The sequence below is a fragment of the Sphaerodactylus townsendi genome, linkage group LG09 (genome assembly GCF_021028975.2).
Source record: "Sphaerodactylus townsendi isolate TG3544 linkage group LG09, MPM_Stown_v2.3, whole genome shotgun sequence".
Taxonomy (NCBI): domain Eukaryota; kingdom Metazoa; phylum Chordata; class Lepidosauria; order Squamata; family Sphaerodactylidae; genus Sphaerodactylus; species Sphaerodactylus townsendi.
The window spans coordinates 76887850-76907929 of NC_059433.1; the positions used below are offsets into that span (position 1 = coordinate 76887850).

At 45.0% G+C, this 20080-nt stretch overlaps 1 protein-coding gene across 1 annotated transcript in view; it reads left to right on the forward strand.

Annotated features, from left to right (window-relative positions):
• Positions 1-20080, forward strand: part of TAF2 (TATA-box binding protein associated factor 2) — an 81889-nt gene that overhangs the window by 16109 nt on the left and 45700 nt on the right. The window contains exons 8-18 of the mRNA XM_048508595.1: positions 816-929; positions 2506-2605; positions 4858-4943; positions 5738-5873; positions 8657-8811; positions 10418-10532; positions 11307-11416; positions 13127-13192; positions 14273-14525; positions 16834-16974; positions 18778-18888. Coding sequence (XP_048364552.1) covers positions 816-929; positions 2506-2605; positions 4858-4943; positions 5738-5873; positions 8657-8811; positions 10418-10532; positions 11307-11416; positions 13127-13192; positions 14273-14525; positions 16834-16974; positions 18778-18888 — 1387 coding nt within the window. The remainder of the gene's footprint in view (positions 1-815; positions 930-2505; positions 2606-4857; positions 4944-5737; positions 5874-8656; positions 8812-10417; positions 10533-11306; positions 11417-13126; positions 13193-14272; positions 14526-16833; positions 16975-18777; positions 18889-20080) is intronic.

A 20080-nucleotide genomic window follows, 5' to 3' on the forward strand; every position in this document is an offset into this window, starting at 1 on the left:
GGAAGTTCCCTGTACAAACACTGGGTCATTACTGAGTTATGGATTGTTGTCACTCACAGTGTTTACTAGGCAGATTGTGTTTATGGGGAGGTTTGCCTTTGCCTCCCCCATCATCTGCACTTTACCCTCAGCAAGCTGGGTACCCATTTTACTGACTTCGGAAGGATGGAAGGCTGAGACAAACTTTGAACCAGCTACCTGAAACCAAGTTCCGTTGGGATCAAACTCAGGTCATGAGCGAAGCTTTTGACTGCAGTACTGCCGCTTACCAGTCCATGCTATGGGGCTCATTCACGATGCTCCAACCCATAATACTTGCCCAGAAACAACGACCAGACGCTCTTGGAACTCAATGCAAATTCAGAAACAGAAAATTAGATCTGTTGGGTAGAGGTTGGAGGACCCTTGTTCATCGGCCCTGATCGCGTTCAAGGCAAACTTGTATAGTCTTCTTTAAAGTTGCTTTTCATAAAAGAAAAACCCACAAAAGCACTTGGAAAGTTAATTTGAGGCCATTTAAGAGCTGCTGGTCTTGACGTGTTCTAAAAATACATAGTTCCTGCTTTTTTCAGGGAAAAAAGGAGCTCGCAGAAGTTTCTGCTCACAAAACAGATTGGTGCCGTTTACACTATTCCGAGGCAAATACTATTTGCATGTACTTCTGGGAGTTTAATTTTTCAGAACATGTTACCGTGTGTGGACATTGAAAAGACCTACAAGTGTTACTTTTTGTTGATTGTTTAAACAGAAGAGCGGGTGCTTTCTTTTTTTATGTTGTGGTAATTTGCATGCGTTTGTTTTTTAAAACTGTTTAGCACAAACCTTTTGCACAGCGCGATGATAATAGATGAGACCCCGCTGACCAGGAGGTGTTTGGCTCAAGCCCTCGCCCAGCAGTTCTTTGGCTGTTTCATATCTAGAATGTCTTGGTGAGTACAGATCAAATCAAGTTCTATATCCAGCGTTTTGCTTAGGGGCATTTGTGACAGACCTGGCAAGACAGTGCTGGGGAAGGCAAAGGGCAAGTGTAGTAGAAGTCGTTCTCCAAGAAAAACTGCCCAAGAACAAAGGATTCCCCACAGGAACTGCCCCAGAGGCCTATAGCCTGCGTGTGCCAGGCTCTGATCATAGAATCATAGAGTTGGGAGTGACCACAAGGGCCATGCAAGTCCAGCCCCCTGCCATGCAGGAACACACAATCAAAGCTGCGGGGTGCGGGGGGATCTTTACTGCTCGAAGGGGAAAGGAAGGAATTCCCCTGGGATTGTGGCATGGGCAGGGAGAGGGCGGAGCCTGCAACTAGGTCGTGGGTTCAATCCCTGAGAATCAGAGTGGCATAGTGATTAAGAATGGCGAACTCCGATTTGGAAAACCAGGTTTAATTCCACACTGTTCCATCCGAAGCCTTCTGCTGGTCACACTTCTCTCAGAACTCTCTCAGCCCACATGGAGATGGGCAGTGACAAACCACTTTGAACTTCTCTTGCCTTGAGAACCCTATGGGGGTTGCCATAATTGGGCTGTGATTTACCAGCACACACACACACACACACACACACCCATCCTTGATCTGCTCCTTAAGAACTGCCCTGAGAAGTCTAGGTGGCTTGGCCATAGGATGTAAGGGGTGAGGTGTAAGGAGGTGAGCTGGTTCCCCAAAGAAGAACTGTGGAAGAAAGGGAATCTTATCTCGCACATTTGGGACTGAGTATCCTTCCAAGACATCGGGCGGTGCCTATGGATATGCGACTTCCCCACTCAGTGGGTTGCAGCCTCCAGCAGTCACAGTATGTAACACCTTTGCATCGTAAATCATACTGTGGATTGGCGTTTTCTCTTAGCTATCAGGTTGAGAAGCGCTGGGACATACTGGCTGTCCGGTATAATAATGTGCACACTCTTAGATGACATAGTTCATCCATTTAGATATTTAACAAGAAAACCCACAAAGTACCCATTATTAAGGCTAGCCAAATAACACATAAGAACATAAGAATAAGCCTGCTGGATCAGACCAGAGTCCATCTAGTCCAGGACTCTGCTACTTGCAGTGACCCACCAGGTGCCTTTGGGAGCTCACATGCAGGATAGATTGGGAGCTCACAAAATAGATCTCAGGCTTTCAAATTCTCCCAAAGTCTGAATCAGCCTGCATGATAAAAATACAAAACGGGGAGGAGGGGGGATAGTTTCTGTAGGTAGCCTTGTTGATCTGTACTAAAATAGCTAGATTAGAGTCAAACACCTTTGAGATCAACTGGAGATTCTTGGGGAATAAGGTGGTGAGAGGTGAAGCTCCCTTCACTGAGGAAGGGAGGAAATATTTTAGGCCTGGATCTTAAAGCCCCTGAGCTGAAACGTTTTTGATTTCTACCCTCGGTGTTTGGTTTGGTTTTTGTTAACCTGTTAGCTGTAGGAGAGCATAAAGCCGGAGCTTCTGTTTTCTGTGTTTACGACATTGTAAATTGAGAAGATGGAGACCTTTATTTCTTCTTCTGCTTTCAGGTCAGATGAGTGGGTGCTGAAGGGAATCTCTGGCTATATTTATGGTCTTTGGATGAAGAAAACCTTTGGCGTAAATGAATATCGACACTGGATCAAGGAGGTGATACATCCAGATGCAAACATTTGTGCACTGCTTTATTTATTTTGGTACTTTCACCCTGCTTTTCACCACTGTGTGTGAACTCAAAGCAGTTTATGGTACATATAGCAGCAGGCCATAAATACATACATAAATATAGCAAATCTACCCAGCAAAAACAAACCAATCTGTAGAGGGAGGAAATGGAAGACAGCAAGTGGCCCCTGATGGCTGCAGACTCTCTCCATGCACTTTTATAGTCCTGATAGGTTAGAGCAGGTGTCTGCAACCTGCGGCTCTCCATGGACTACAAATCCCATCAGCCCCTGCCAGCATGACCCCTGAATGAAGTGATGGGTATTCTTTGCACACTCTAAAGAGAAGTTATTGCAGAAGCTTGGCCAAGATCTTGAAGCAAGCTGGCACCATTCTGGAGATATTTTGTAAGACTATATCACAGTACCCAGGCAGAGTGGCTTACCTTAACAGTTAAGTTGCTCTGAGTTACATCGTTATCTATATATGTATATCTTTAAGGCAGCATGCTGTCCTACTGGATTTGCCCACACTTCCATAGGGTTTAAGTAACCAGATTCTTCCACCTTAGGCTATGTTTTAATAATCTTCCACTCAGTTCCCTGGTTTGCCAGAATGGATACAGTGTGCTCTTGCTTGCTTTGACAGAGATATGTTTAAGCTTTCTGGAAGTGTATTGGAGACAGTCACATGGTAGATTTCTTCAGACTACCACACTCCTCACAGATTCCAGAACACACAGTGTTGAGAAAGCTGGTCATTTCAATTCTAACCAATTCTTAAAAGTGTATTGTCGAAGGCTTTCATGGCTGGATTCAGCTGGTTCTGGTGGGTTTTTCGGGCTGTGTGGCCATGGTCTGGTGGATCTCGTTGCTAACAAGGAACAAGATCCACCAGACCACGGCCACACAGCCCAGAAAACCCACCAGAACCAATTCTTAAAAGAGTGTCCTTTGGTAGCTTGTGCTGTTGAATGGATCTGAGTGCTGCCACAGGATTGTCCAATTCATGACCTTAAATTTACTCATTATTATTCTTACATCACTGCCTTTGTAATGGAGAAGAAGAAGAAGAGTTTGGATTTATATCCCACTTTTCTCTCCTGTAAGGAGACTCAAGGTGGCTTACAAGCTCCTTTCCCTTCCTCTCCCCACAACAGACACCTTGTGAGGTAGGTGGGGCCGAAGAACTGACTAGCCCAAGGTCACCCAACAGGAGTGTAGAAGTGCAGAAACACATATGGTTCACCAGATAAGCCTCTGCCACTCAGGTGGAGGAGCGGGGAATCAAACTTGGTTCTCCAGGTTAGAATCCACCTTCTCTTAATCACTACACCATGCTGGAGAAATAGTACCATTACCATGCACCTTTTTGTGTGTGTGTGTATGTCAACAGCCAGCATTCAAGAAAATGAATGTATAGTTAGCAGTTTACTTCTGGAATCAACTATAAATAAGTAGCATCTTCGCTTCCGTATTAGCTTTTGAAGTGGGGAGCTTTTTTGTCCCTATGGAATAACATTTGAAGTATCTTAAAAGGCACAATCCAAACACCAATTCCCTGCCATGGTTAAACTAGGCCTCTTAGGGGGCTCTGCATCCTTCTATCCAGTGCATGATTTTCCAATTAGTCCAGACCATCTGGTTCTTTTACTTGGTCTTTTATAGTCTACTAATAATAAGTGATGTATTTTGCCGTAAAAAAGGCTTTTAAATTATCTTGGTTCAATTTTGTAGCCCTGCATCCCCCATCTGCAATTTTTTTTTCTCAAACAGCTTCATATGTTCTCACGGGAATATTGTGTTCTTCCCCCTCCCGGAGAAAAATTCTGCCCATCCTTTCCAGCAGAAATTCAACTGATTGAGTCACAAAAGATGTGATTTCCTTCACTTTCCCTTCACCACTGAACCCCCTCCCCCATCCGGGGTCACATGGTTCTTAATCCGTACAGCTTCTGTGACCCCAGAAATAATTTGGGGTGGTGGTGGGAGAATCAGAAGGGTCTGTAGGTGGTGATAAGGGGAGGAGAGTAATATGGGAGGAATTCACACCCATTCTGTTGAGGATTTACTGGATACAAGCCCACGTCGCTGTATCTGATGAGAGAAACTCTCTTGCTTTTGATATTCATGTACCTCGATTTGGCTCATTTGCTGCCAGCCAAGAATTTGCATACAGCTTGTCTGGCATTTGTGTAATCAAATGCTCATTCACACTCTATATATTGTACATTTCAGGAACTAGACAAGATAGTGGTGTATGAACTGAAGACTGGCGGAGTCCTACTGCATCCAATATTTGGTGGAGGAAAAGAAAAAGACAAGTATGTTTAATGAGGCAATGGAGAGATTTAGGGGGGCACTGATGAGTGAGTGAGTGAGTGAGTGAGTGAATGAATTGAGCCAAAGGCCCACTTCAACCTGCCTGAGGGTCCTGTGAAGGGTGTCACTGGTAAACGGTATCTTTGTTTGCACTGTAAAAATGGAAGTGCGTTAACTGAGCCTCAGTAATGCATCCTACAAACTTTTCCGGTGTAAAAAAGAACGGTTTTGCTGGTTAAGTGAAAAAATAAGTTCAGCACCTACATTCTGCCATTCTTACAACAATAAATATCTTGTTAATTGCCAATGTGCATAACCCAAGAGTGAATTTTGCAGGTTTTTATTGTCACAGCACCTGATGATGAAACTGCTCTGTTAAGCATGGAGGAGACTCCTTTATAGCTCATGGGCAGCCCCATCCAAGAGTTGAGCAGCCGGTTGTAGGGGGGGGGGCGATGCCCCAAGCGGAGCAGCGGCAGAGGTGTGGCCGGGCCATTGAGGGGGTGTTGCAGGGCAGGGGCGGGAGATGCTGTGGCTGAGGCGCAGGGCATGTGTGCGCCCCAGGCACAGTCTCCCCTCGCTCCGCCTCTGGGCGCCACTGAGCTTTGGGTTGTAAAATCCGTGTCATTCATTTGACAGTACAGTTCCAGAACTTGCTTTCATTTTATATGTGCTTTTGATTTCTATTTGGCTGCCTTTTAAAAAAATCTTTATGTCGACATTGCCACTGTAGGGCACGGTGGGATTTTGTCATAAAATGCAGAGCTTCTGAAGTGATCTTGTTTTAATCTTCCAGCCCTTCATCACATCTGCATTTCTCTATCAAACACCCTCACACTTTATCATGGGAATACTACACCATGTTCCAGTGCAAAGCCCACTTAGTCATGAGGCTGATAGAAAACAGGATCAGCATGGAATTCATGTTACAAGTAAGTATTTGGATCACTGCACGAAATGCATTTTGGCTACCTTAAAGTGATCTTAAGAACATAAGAACTAGCCTGCTGGATCAGACCAGAGTCCATCTAGTCCAGCACTCTGCTACTCACAATGGCCCACCAGGTGCCTTTGGGAGCTCACCTGCAGGATGTGAAAGCATGTCCTGCTGCTGCTGCTGCTGCTGCTGCTGCTGCTCCTGAGCACCTGGTCTGCTAAGGCATTTGCAATCTGAGATCAAGGAGGATCAAGATTGGTAGCCAGTCAGTCAGTTTTATTACGGCCATTAGGCCAGCAAAAAAGAGTAGAGAAGAACAAGAAAAAGGAAGAACAATAAACAAAAGAAAAATCGAATTTGTACAGAAATCCATGACATAAGTCTATACACAAAAAATATCATCAGCTTGTAGCATTATTACGGTCACCTTCATGTGGTCTGGCTCTTGGTCTTAACATGATTCTTCGCTTATTATGTGCCAGCATACAAAATTTAGCTACCTGCTGAGATATAAAAGAAACTCGGTCTTCCAGTAAAATTCTCACAAGAACTGAATCGGAATTAACTCTAGTTAAATTTCTGTACTGAATAAACAATGGATGAATTAAAGCCTCCCTTTCCCCTTTATGGAGTTCACAATGCAATAAAATATGTAATACAGAGTCCACTTCCCCTGAGTTACAAACACATCATCTCCTATGTCGTGGGATTTTTTGAAATCTGCCCATTAGATTGGCTGATGGAAAAGCGTAAAAACGGGCCTTGGAAAAGGCCCAGCGGCATTTCATAGATGTTATATTGGACAGGTAAGGGGTAGCCATAGATCGACTTCTCCATATATCTTCATGATTATTGTCTTTCCATTAACTGTGACCTTTTAAAAATTCAGTTTAAATGCCATACCTTTAAAATGTGATGTAAAAATTGGAGCGTGAGCAGATTATGGGTTGGATCCGGTGAGGGTTTCTTTCTGTCAGTTTTGCCCATTTTTTTTCACCTTTTTGTCCATTCTGGTCTCACGATCCCCAGCTGAGCAATTTTGGTTGTCCTGAAAAGCTGGCTGGATCTAGCTTTCTAAGTAAAACCAGCACGTTCCCATTTTGTGTAAATGGCCGGCACCTAAAAAAACCTGTTAATCACAGTTAAGAAATTGTGAGTCAACCAGGGATTTACACGTTCCATTCTTGAACCAGTTGCCCACAGACCTAACCATGGTTGAGCAACATTAAGGTGCCATCATTAACCCTGGAGAAGGGTAGACAGGGATTGTTAACCAGCTTCAAACCATGATTATCCATGGTGAAGATCTCTCCTAACCATGGTTGAGGCAAACCGGTGGATGTTTGCCCCAGGGATGGTATGTGGAGGTGAGTCCTCTGGTCCGCTTCTACAGTCAAGAGAAAATCAGCTGTACATCTGCACTGGTTCACACCATTAAAGATTTAATAGTTACATTTTGACCCTGCCTTTAGTAGTTAACATTCGTACCCTGTGAAGTCCTCCTTTCAGAGCAGGGAGCGGCACACATGGACTTGCTAAGTAGACTCCTTAGCCTAAATTTCCATGGCCTCACTAATATAACTGTCCAGAGCCCTGCTTGATTGGGAATGGGCAGGGTAAAAGTAAAAAAAAAATAATGAAGACAAATAAAAAAAAGTTCATCTTGCTGCCTCGAGGCAGCCCTGTGGAGCCCTGAAAACTCAAGCACCTTTTTGAATTTTTGCTGTTTGCATAATCGACCCATGCGGCCTGGGGCCAGTTAGAGCCACACCCGGAAAACTAGGTTTCCTCTTGAATAGCAGCCCAGGGAATCAGGCCATGACTTACAAAAACAAGGGTACTCACCAGTGGCTTAAATAATTCAATCTGTTGCCTGTCTGGAGCTGCTCTTTGTCCCCACCCATCATAAACAACCATTCTCGCAAGCATACGACACAATACAAAACCCCATCTCATTGGGCTTAGGTGGCATAATAATAATAATAATAATAATAAGAAGAAGAATTTGGATTTATACCGCACCTTTTTCTCCTATAAGGAGACTCAAGATGGCTTACAAGCTCCTTTCCCTTCCTCTCCCCACAACAGACACCTTGTGAGGCAGGTGGGGCTGAGAGGGTTTCGACCTGGGTGGCCCAAGGTCACCCAGCAGGAATGTAGGAGTGTGGAAACACATCTGGTTCATCAGATAAGCCTCTGCCACTCAGGTGGAGGAGTGGGGAATCAAGCCCGGTTCTCCAGAGTAGAATCCACCTGCTCTTAACCACTACACCACACTGGCTCTCCACTTCATAGGATTGTGTTGTAATCCTCTAGCAGTGTTCTTTACTCAGTATAAAGTAAGGAAGCTGTTAGACAGTGGGGTTATAAGTGCTTAGTTATGATAGTTAATTGAACCTCCATGTACAAAGGCAGCATACCTGTGAATGCAAGATGATGGAGCTTTCTGTGCTGTGAGCTCCCAGAGGCCTGTCGATAGCCACTGCTGGCAACAAAATGTTTTACTGTGCAGACCGTGGACTGACCCAACGGGACACTTCTGGGTCGGCATGTTTTCAGAAACATGCTCCATCTGAAAGTAGACGAAACCAGGTTTATTCTCAAGACGTGGCATTTGAATTCTTTCTCTCATTACTGGCAGGACCACCTAGGATCCTCTCTGGCTTTGTTTTTAAAAGGAACTCTGTTATGTACATGATCTGAATGCTTGTAATATTTCTTAAAAGATTTATTATCACTTTGCTTTGAGTACAGGCTGAGGTGCATTTTTCTTCCCAGGTTTTCAACAAACTGTTGAGTCTGGCCAGCACGGCCTCATCCCAGAAGTTCCAGTCTCATATGTGGAGTCAGATGCTGGTTTCCACATCTGGGTTTTTGAAATCCATCTCCAACGTCTCTGGCAAAGACATCCAGCCATTAATAAAGCAGTGGGTGTATCCTTTTCATTCTAGTTGAGGGCTGGTTAATAGTGAAGATGAAAAGTAGCTATCCTGTGACCCAGTTAAATGGGAGCACTGGAACATATGAAGCAGCCTTGAAATTCTACAAAGGGTCTGTCAACGTTTATAAATCTATTCCAGTTGCTTCTTAATGACTCACAGTTGACCACGTGAACTGATTCTATTGACTGTCGGGGCTGTTCGACAGTGGAATATGCTACCTCGGAGTGTGGTGAAGTCTCCTTTTTTGGAGGTTTTCAGACAGAGGCTGGATGGCCATCTGTCCAGTGTTCTTTGATTGTGTATTCTTCCTTCATGGGGGGGATGGTTGGACTTGCATGGCCATTGTGGTCTCTTCCAACTCTGTGATTCCATGAAAAAGAACTGGTATGACATGAGGTGAAAGTTTACCTGTACGCATTTACACATTGCCAGTCATTGTGTAGTGAACTCTCAGTCTTACTCAGCCCTGGGAGTCCACAGATCAGGGTTTCTGAGCACAGATGAAAACCACAACTTCATCTAGCACTCCTTGTTAAAGATTTGACATTCTAAAAAGTAGAATCATAGAGTTGGAAGAGGCCACAAGGGCCATCAAGTCCAACTCCTTGCCATGCAGGAACACGCAATCAAAGCACTCCTGACATATGTTCATCCAGCCTGTGTTTAAAAACCTCCCAAGAAGGAGACTCCACCCCTCTCCGAGGCAGTGAATTCCACTGTCGGACAGCCCTGACAGTCAGAAAGTTCTCCCTAATGTTTAGGTGGGATCTCTTTTCCTGCACTTTGAATCCATTACCCCGTGTTCTATGAAGCAGCAGAAAACAAGCTCGCTCCCTCTTCAACATGGCATCCCATGAAATCCAGAAATGTTGTTACTATAAAGGCTGTTATTAAAGCGTGGTATATTATAACCTCCTTCATTCATGCAATGGCAAATTATAAATTGAAGCGCATGAACCGTTCAGCTGTGCGAGTCTGATGTAAATACAGAGCCTTAACTTCCTGCAGGCACTCTCTAGTCCAGTGATGGCGAACCTTTTTGAGACCGAGTGCCCAAATTGCAACCCAAAACCCACTTATTTATCACAAAGTGCCAGCACAGCAATTTAACCCGAATACTGAGGTTTTAGTTTAGAAAAAACGGTTGGCTCCGAGGCGTGCGTTACTCGGGAGTAAGCTTGGTGGTAGTTGGTGACTTTGCTTTGAAGCAACCTTGCAACTCTTCCAACGGGTGAATCACAACCCTAGGAGGGTTTAGTCAGAAGCAAGCCCCATTGCCAGCAACCGAGCTTACTCCCAGATAAAGGATCGCGCTTTAGTTCTTCGCATGAAAATCAGTGGGGTTTAACAGTGCTTAACAGGGTTACCTACACTGCTTCCCCAAAACTAGGTCTTAGGTTTAATGCTAATAATTGAGCCCAGCGGCCCAGGCAAACCTAGATGTGTGTGTGGGGGTGGGGGGCTCTGTTTGTGTGTGCCCACAGAGAGGGCTCTGAGTGCCACCGGTTCGCCACCACTTCTCTAGTCTGATTCTGCTAAGTTTTAGAACTTAAGTGGCTTCTGAACACAATGGTTACTATCCTATGCAGTTCATTAGAGATCAGAGCAGCGTGGTAAAGTTTTATGGAAGTTTTGCATTTAACAGAAAGCGAAATGTCCTGGAATTAGAGATAAAGCAGGACTACACATCTCCCGGGACACAGAAATATGTGGTAAGTCCAATTCTCTCGCATATTTAGGGATACATGTCAATCTTTTTACAGATCTATTGTCCAATCGGCCTTTTCTTTATGTTAACTACCATTAAATAAGGGGTGGGGCCAATTTTTTGAAACTGAGCCATATTGAGGGAGGGCAAATGGGGGTCAGTAGCCACAACTATTTTAAATACTTTATTGCATGACATTAATGTATGTTGAATACATTTTATTAAGGTCAGACGGCATAATTTCCAGTTGATGTTTTCCACTTATTTAGCAGCTGTTATTCTAAAGATGACCTTGAACCAATGCTTGAACACTCCGATGCAGGGATGCAGAATTCAGTTAACTTCTGGTTTCCTCATGTCCTTGATGGTTTTTTGATCACACTTTTCTGCAGCTAAGGAGACATGAAACCTGTTTGGTTGGGGGTGTTTCTGATACAAAATAGTGGGGATAATAGGGTTGTGCTAAGGGTGGTTGACCCCACAGTGAGCTCATAAGAGAGCTGAAATAGCATAGTGGCTTGAATGTTGTCCTTGGGCATATGAACCTCGTGTTCGGATCCATGTTCAACTGTGCCAGTCACGGGATGGGCTTGAACAAACCATTCCCTTCTCCAAACTTACCTCCCAGAGCGATTGTGAAAAAGACAAAGACACTTTGAGGTCCGTTCAGGCTTACAAGTGTCGGGAACCGTCCAATCATGTCCTCTTCACGTGGAATCATACCTAGCATTTGTATTATGTCTTCACGTTCCAGTAACAGTAAATTAATCTCTTTAAGGGCCCTCTGAAAGTGACCGTGCAGGAGCTCGATGGATCCTTCAACCATACTCTACAAATAGAAGAGAACAGCCTTAAACACGACATCCCCTGCCACTCTAAGAGCAGACGGTAGGGATCTGACCGTTCGCAGGAGCATCCTTCTGGAGAGTTTAACCAGAATAATTCCCATATCCCATTTCCGCTGCCTTGGTTCCATTGTTTGTGGCACATCAGCTGCATGGGAGTCACTGCACTACTGCCCTTTCCTGCACCACCTGATCATGTGTGAGAAAGCTCAGTTTGGAACCATCCTGATGCTCGTGTTGCCCTGTGGAAGAAGTAGCAGCGTTGGCATCTGGGCATCTGATGAGACTGTGGCAGGATGGAAAGGAGCAGCACTGCAGTGGCCTTCATGCCAGTGCTGACCTCAGTCGCAAACATGGATTCGAATCCCTGTTATAGGGATAGCAGCAGCCTGAACAGCCCAGATCAGTGTTTTCCAACCTTTTCGATGTCACAGTACCCTTGACCTCACTCTTCATATCTCACGATACCCCTACCATCCTCCCCCACCTTCCCCTCCCAGTTCCCCTGCTTGCCACCCCCCTTCCTCTCCCAGGGTGAAGGGAAGCACGGGGTAGGTGTGGGTGGGAAGTGGCTGCTGACCTTGCAGCAGGCCCTGCCTCCTGGGCCAGCTCCATGTCCTTGCTGGTGCCAGCAGGAGACACAGCAAAAGTGAGGGGGGGCTGGTAGCAGTGCCACGGTACCCCTGGGACATGCTCACGGCACCCCAGGGTACCACGGAACCCTGGTTGAGAATCGCTGGCCCAGATTCAGAGGTGTAGCTGAGCCATACTGCGCCCAGTGCGCACTCTGGGTTTTCCGCGCGCCCCCCCTCCCCCTTACCTTAGTTCAGCCTGAAAGTGGAGGCTGGAAAAAGCAGCCTGTTCAGTTGAGGCTGAAAACGGCCTGGTGGGAACTACACTTCCCAGGAGACCTTGGGGCTCGCAGGCTGAACTAAGGTAGGTGTGGAGGGAGGGGAGCTGCAAGGGAAGGGGCAGGGAGCGCCGTGGGTGGGGGGCGAGTCCACCTCAGGCGCTCCCAGTGCAATGCACACCTCCCACCCCCTGATAGCTCTGCCTCAGCCCAGATAAGTTCGTCAGAGCTCAGAAGCTCAGCAGGGTTTCCCATGTTTGGGAGACCGCCAAGGACAGCCAGGGTTGGCATGCAGAGGAAGGCAGCGATGAACCACCGCCTCTGCTTGTCTCGTGCCTTCAAAACCCCTTGAGAGGTCCCCATGAATCGGTTGCAACTGGGTGGCACTTCATTCTTATTATTATTATAGGGCTAGTTGTGTTGTTGTTTTTCGAAGGATGGATGAAAACCTACCTGTCTTTCTTAACCACCAGAATTATTGATACAGTAGGGTGGTTAAGAATTTATTCCCCACCTTTCTCTCCCGTAAGGAGTCTCAAAGTTGCTTATGAACCCCTTCCCTTCCTCCCACACCTTATGAGGTAGGTGGGGCTGAAAGAGTACTAAGGAAACTGTGAATAGCCAAAGGTCCCCCAGCAAACAAATCTAATTCACCAGATAAGAGTCTGCCACTCATGTGGAAGAGTGGGGAATCAAACCCAGTTGTCCAGAATAGAGTCCACTGAACCACTGAAGGATGATTGACAGAAACATCGGCTCTGGCTAAATGAAGTCCTAGTGACTCGGACTCAACTTTTTTTTTCATAATGTAGTTAATTGAAACATTATTTGATCTGTGCTTGGTGATTCAGAAAAGGAAACAAAACTAATATCCTTGTTTGACTTTTTAAAAAACCCCCACAGGAATAAGAAGAAAAAGATCCCGCTCATGAACGGAGAGGAAGTAGACATGGATCTTTCTGCCATGGAGTAAGTTGTCTCATGAAAACAAAGATACTGTCCCTTTTCCTGTGTTATATTAGGTTGTTAAAAGGAAGGAATATCGAATGATACTGCCTCCAGTCCAGTATCATTTTACATCCATTTCCACTTGTGCACTTCAGCTTCCCCTGCCCCCCACCTGTGAGGTAGACAGTACCTCACTACCAACTTTCCTTGTAAGCTGCATGGCCGTGCAGGCACCGTATGGGTGCTGCGCAGGTTGGGCAGTTGCCCAGTAGGGGGCGCTCTTGTTGGCAGCTCAGTTCTGCTCAGCGAGAACAAGCTTCCATGCCGGTGTGCGGAAGCCTGAGAGAGTTCGTTGGCCAGCACACAACCACTCCACACTGTGCCACGGAGAGAAACAAATGTCCATGATATGCTTCTGAGGATGCCAGCCACAGATGCAATGAAACGTTAGGAGCAAAAACTGCCAGTCCGTGGCCACACAGCCTGGGAAACTGACAACAGCCAGATTTCTCATAATATTTCCATTGAAGTTTCATCCTTGTAGGAATGTTATAACAGCAACAATTCTTCCCCTAGTCTGGTGCGCCAGAGGGCCATTGTAGACGCTCCCTTAGACCCTGGAAGGAAGAGGCTTGGCTCACCCTTGACCTTTTCCTCTCTAATAATTGAAAAATAGAAGCTGGGCTATTTGTTGGCCTCCATTGTTTTATGGGCCTTGCCAGGTTTGGTACAGCCCTGTAGACTCTTCCATGGGGGGGAACAATGAGCATGAGGTGAGGTGACCTGCCCAAGAAATTTGCCAGAAGCTCCCTGCCTGAGGCATGGCTTGTCTCCTCCATCTTGTACTGAGGGCAGTTGGGCAGCCTGCCGTGCAGAGTGCTTCTTTGAAAGGGTGGGTGCACACCTGAGCTTTCAGAAGGCCCCACCCCAGGAGCACAAGGTTGAAGTTAAAAGCATGTCCTGGTAGTAAAACTGTGATTATAGCCTCATGCGTGTAGAAAACCAGAGATTTTGAGCTAGCTGCTAGAGCGACCCATTCACCCCTCGTTAAATACGCTATGTTTCAAGTTACAGTGTAAATTTTGCTCATTTCTTTTTCAGCGCGGACTCCCCTTTGCTCTGGATACGGATAGACCCAGACATGTCTGTGTTAAGAAAGGTAGAATTTGAACAGGCTGACTTCATGTGGCAGTACCAGCTCCGATACGAGAGAGACGTGGTTGCCCAGGAGGAGTCCATTTTGGCCCTGCAGAAGTTTCCCACTCCGGCGTCACGGCTCGCGCTGACCGATATCCTTGAACAAGAACAGTGTTTCTACCGAGTGAGAATAATGGCGTGCTTCTGTCTCGCGAAGGTGAGAAATGTCCATGCGGGGACTTCCATTAAATGCCTTCATAGGTTTGGAGGCTTCGATAGCGCATTCTCACAGTCTGTCCTGGGTGTCGAGTCATCCCATTGAACACGGGTCAGATCCGAATCCTTGATGTTCCCTGCAAAGAACGATAAAATGAACTCCTGCCAGAATAACAAGTGTCTGCTTCCAACTGGAACAGCAGGGTGATTATTGTGTCCAGTTCTGGACACCACAATTCAAGAAGGATATTGACAAGCTGGAACGGGTCCAGAGGAGGACAACCAAAATGGTAAAAGGTCTGGAATACATGCCCTACGAGGAGAGACATAGGGAGCTGGGTATGTTCAGTTTGGTAAAGAGAAGGTTAAGAGGTGACATGATGGCCATGTTTAGATATTTGAAGGGATGTCACGTTGGTGAGGGAGCAAGCTTATTTTCTGTGGCTCCAGAGACTAGGACCAGGAGTAATGGGATCAAGGTGAAGGAAAAGAGATCCCACCTAAACATCAGGAAAAACTTCTTGACAGTAAGGGCTGTTCAACAGTGGAATGCACTACCTCGAAGTGTGGTGGAGTCTCCTTCTTTGGAGGTTTCTAAACAGAGGCTGGATGGCCATCTGTCAGGAGTGCTTTGATTGTGTGTTCCTGCATTGCAGGGGATTGGACTTGGGTTCTCTTCCAACTCTGTGATTCTATTATTGAATTTTAGACCCCGTCCTCCCCTATAATGTTACAGGGGGTAGATATACCTTTCCTTCTGTCTCTCTTTTTGTGAGGTTTTGCTTAACAGGTAGATTTCTTCTCAACTTCCAGCTGTTTTTACTGGCAAATGCAAAGTGTGATAATTTCTGCAACCCTTTACTGTTCCATAAAGCAGAATCCCTAAATAGGGGTTGTTTGGACAAGCTCTGCTCCGCCTTACCCATTGTTAACATTGCTTTGCTGCTCCATCTGCTCCAGACTATAACTTAGACACGATTCCGAATTGTCTCTTTCTCTTCGGGTGGTCTTGCACGTTCAGGGCGGCTGAGGTATGGTTGAAATCCGAAATGAGGTTATTGGCAGGTTAAACTGAGGAAACGGTTTATACAAACACCTCTCGAGTGACTGGCTTCTGTAGACACTGAATATGTAGCTTACCAACTTAAAAAAAATCTGTCTGAAATGTAAATTGTGGTGGCAGAGGGAACAAGTAAAGTTGGGTGTCTATTGCAAGAAGATAATTGATTGCAGATGTCCTATGAGTGCGAACCGTTTCCACATACTGCAACAGTTTTTTACTATTGTTGTACTGTTGTCTATGCCAATAAAGGCTTGCTGCTGCTGCATACTGTAACTGCAGTTTATAGAAGCAATGGTGACAAGGGGCTGTCTAGGTTTTAGGTAGTTCTTTCATTTTAAATTGTATTTCTCAAACGCCCCCACCCAGAGGTGTAGCAGGGGGGAAAGTGCCCGGTGCACTGGTGCGTCCTCTGCCCCTGCCACGTCAACGTTCGCCCTGGAACACCCCCGCCATGCCCCCAGAACGCCCTCGCCACGCCCCCACGGGGAATTGTGTTTCAAAATTATCTGCAGTGCATGCAAATACCATAGCAGATGTCCAGGAGAAGAATAATAATTTGGATTTCTATTTCCCCCCCCCCCCCCCCGCTTTCTCTCCTTTAAGGAGACTCAAAGGGGCTTACCAACTCCTTTCCCTCCCCCCTTCCCTTACAACAAACACCCTGTGAGGTGGTTGGGGCTGAGAGACCTCTGAAGATCTGTGACTAGCCCAAGGTCACCCAGCTGGCATGTGTTGGAGTTGATTGATTGATTGATTGATTGATTGATTGATTGATTGATTGATTAAACTTATAGGCCACCTCATCCCCGAAGGGCTCGAGGCGGCTCACAATATGGCTGTTCTGACAAACAGCAATCAACAACATAAAAACTTAAACCCCTTAAAACCTATGGAGCAATAATTTAAAACACCGGGTTTGATTCCCTGCTCTGCCACTTGAGCTGTGGGAAATCAGATAAGCCTCCACAGCTCAAATGGCAGAGTGGGGAATCAAACCCGGTTCTCCAGATTAGAGTGCACCTGCTCTTCACCACACCATGCTGGCTCTCTAACAGACAACTGGAGGGTTCTAGCTTTGCAAACCGCTGATTTAAAACATCTACCTGTTACGTAGTTGTAGATTTTGTTCACTTGCTGCAGTTTTCTACCCCCTCCCCCATTTTGGGTAGTAAACATGAATAAGAGGGGGGTGGAAATTCTGTGAGTGGTATAATATTAACATGGCTTCTCTTTCGCCCTAATCTAGATTGCGAATTTCATGGTGAGCACATGGACGGGACCACCAGCTATGAAGTCCCTCTTCACCCGCATGTTCTGCTGTAAAAGTTGTCCCAATATTGTGAAAACCAACAACTTTATGAACTTCCAGAGTTACTTCCTTCAGAAGGTAGATGCATTTATTTATTTGTTTGTTTGTTTGTTTATTTATTTATTTATTTTTCAAATTTATATCCCGCCCAACCCCCGAAGGGCTCTGCTATTATCATCTACTATTCCGTAACACTTTAACTTCCCTTAGCAGATCTAGGTTGCTAAAAATGGGAATGGCAACAGTTATCAGCTGTATTTATCGTGATAGTATTAACACTAATTTAGAGACTGGTAAATGTATGGTTTGCTCAAACTGGGAGTACTGTGCAGTTTTAGACAGGGATGTAATATTTCCAGAAATTTTGAAACGTCGAGGAAAAAAAGCCTTAGGGGAAAAATTTAAATATATGCAGTCCTTATAATCCTGTTAAACTAAGCTTGCTGATTTAACTGTTTACTGATTTAACAGCATAAAATATGTTGTTCATAACTTATTATGTAAAATTGTACTGTTTGACGTATTTATGGAATTTAGAAGTATAAATATATCAATTTTTGTGTAATAAAATTGCACATATTTTCAGTATTTGAGAAAGAGATGCTAATTGCTGCAGCCTATGCTACCACAGTATATCTCTCTCTAATTTTTGCTATATAAGACTTGGAAAAAATAAAAATTGAAGGTGGAAAACAAATTAAACAGTAAACAAAGGAGTGCTTGCAGCAAAACTATATCATAATCACAATAGGTGAAATTCTCAACGTGTTTGGATACTAAGCTAAACTAAGGCTCATTCCGCACATGCAGAATAATGCACTTTCAAACTGCTTTCAGTGCTCTTTGAAGCTGTGCGGAATAGCAAAATCCACTTGCGAACAGTTGTGAAAGTGGTTTGAAAACGCATTATTTTGTGTGTGCGGAAGGGGCCTTAGATTGAAAACACTGAATTCATTGCCACTAAATGCATTATAGCATATTGATGTTGCCAAAATTATTTACATTTAAACAAAAAAGTATTGTAAATGTTGCATAGAGAGTAAGGTTTTTCAGTGGACCACAACATTTCCCAGTTTGAGAAGTTGCAAAGCCCTAAGACTTTTTCATGCTATACATTGTGAAAAACCATGCCTTAAAAAGCATTCTGTGTGTGTCTCTCTGTGTGTGTAAGGTGCTATCAAGCCCAGCAAAGAGTTTTCACGGCAAGTGAGAAGCAGAGGTAGTTTGCCATCACTTTCCTCTTCAGAGCCTTCCTTGCTGTTCTCCAATCCAAATACTGACCCTCCTTAACTTCGGAGATCTGATGAGATCGAGCTGGAACATTCCACCTTCCCTCCAAAAAGCATTTTACTCATTCTAAAGCAGAGAATATTTCACAGGAGTTCTTTTCACGCACACCGCCCCCCAATTTTCTAATTTTTCCATCATAAAAATTAAATTTTTTCTCAAAAATGAAAAGAATAAAAAAACACTTTCTTTTTTTCCTGGGCCTTTTATGTATAGTTCTGTATTTCCTGTGCCTCTTCCATCTCCAAACGGTATCCCCCCCAGTTTTAATTATCACGTCTTGGGGAGAAAATAACAGGGACCGTCTCTCTGTGTCTGTGAGCTTTCTGGGGCCCTTTGCTGGATCCCCGCTGGTCTAGTTGCTCTGATCTAATATGGCCATGTTTTTCATTAAGCTTTTGCCTCCACAGAATTATAAACCAGACTCTCTGGAAGCATTTTACTTGGTTATCACCTTGGAACGAAACTGACCCCGCTGTTAGAGAACTTCACGCTGTTGCGTTTCGAGGCAGAAATGATTTTCCGCAAGCTAGTTCCTGGATTACGTCTTTGAATCAAATCAGTTCATCATTAACGTGTTAATCCTTTTCGCAGACAATGCCTGTCGCAATGGCTTTGCTGAGGGATGTCCACAACCTGTGTCCCAAAGAGGTTTTAATGTTCATTTTAGACCTGATCAAGTACAACGACAATAGAAAAAACAAGGTAAAAGCTGCTTTGAAGTGCTGACGAGCTCGCTGTTTGGTGTGCAGCAGACACACTATCTGGCAGATCGGTCTGTGTTTATGGAATCGTATGACATGCATTTGCAGGTCCTGCCTTAACAGTGTAGTGGTGCAGCAGGTGTGCGTGCTTGTTTACTGATGTTTAGACATTATCAAGCCATGTGAGGATTACTTTTTTGTATTCTTCACTTCCCAGAAGCGTAGCCCGATCCATGCACTACACGGTGAACTGGATTTGTTTCCCCACTTCTCAGGATGAGACCTGCTGGGACTCTTTAGTTTGGAGAGGAGGCGTCTGAGGGGGGATATGATTGAAGTCTATAAAATTATGCATGGGGTAGAAAATGTTGACAGAGAGAAATTTTTCTCTCTTTCTCACAATACTAGAACCAGGGGGCATTCATTGAAAATGCTGGGGGGAAGAATTAGAACTAATAAAAGGAAACACTTCTTCACGCAACGTGTGATTGGTGTTTGGAATATGCTGCCACAGGAGGTGGTGATGGCCACTAACCTGAATAGCTTTAAAAAGGGCTTGGACAGATTTATGGAGGAGAAGTCGATCTATGGCTACCAATCTTGATCCTCCTTGATCTGAGATTCCAAATGCCTTAGCAGTCCAGGTGCTCGGGAGCAAAAGCCGCAGAAGGCCATTGCTTTCACATCCTGCATGTGAGCTCCCAAAGGCACCTGGTGGGCCACTGCGATAGCAGAGTGCTGGACTAGAAGGACTCTGGTCTGATCCAGCAGGCTAGTTCTTATGTTCTGGGTGATCTTGGGCTAGTCACAATTTTCTCAGAACTCTCTCAGCCCCACCTGCCTGTTGTGGGAAGGGGAAGGGAAAGTGATGGCAAGCCATTCTGAGACTCCTTAAAGGTAGAGAAAAGCAGGGTATAAAAGCCAGCTCTTCTTGTACATGACGGCATTCTAGCCTGCTGCACGTGACCTGCATTAGCCAGCTGGTTAAGATCTGTTGCCAAGCCCTGCTCTCTGTGTCCAGGTAGGTGGAAAGGGAGGAGCTGCTTAATAAATTGGTTTGTGAATTCAGATGCCAGAACAAACCATAATTTAAACAAACTGTCTTTTACAAAACCATTGTTTTGAAATCCCGGTTTGGTGCCAGCCAACAAATGGTGGCTTGTTTGGGTTTCAATGATACACGGTTTATTTGA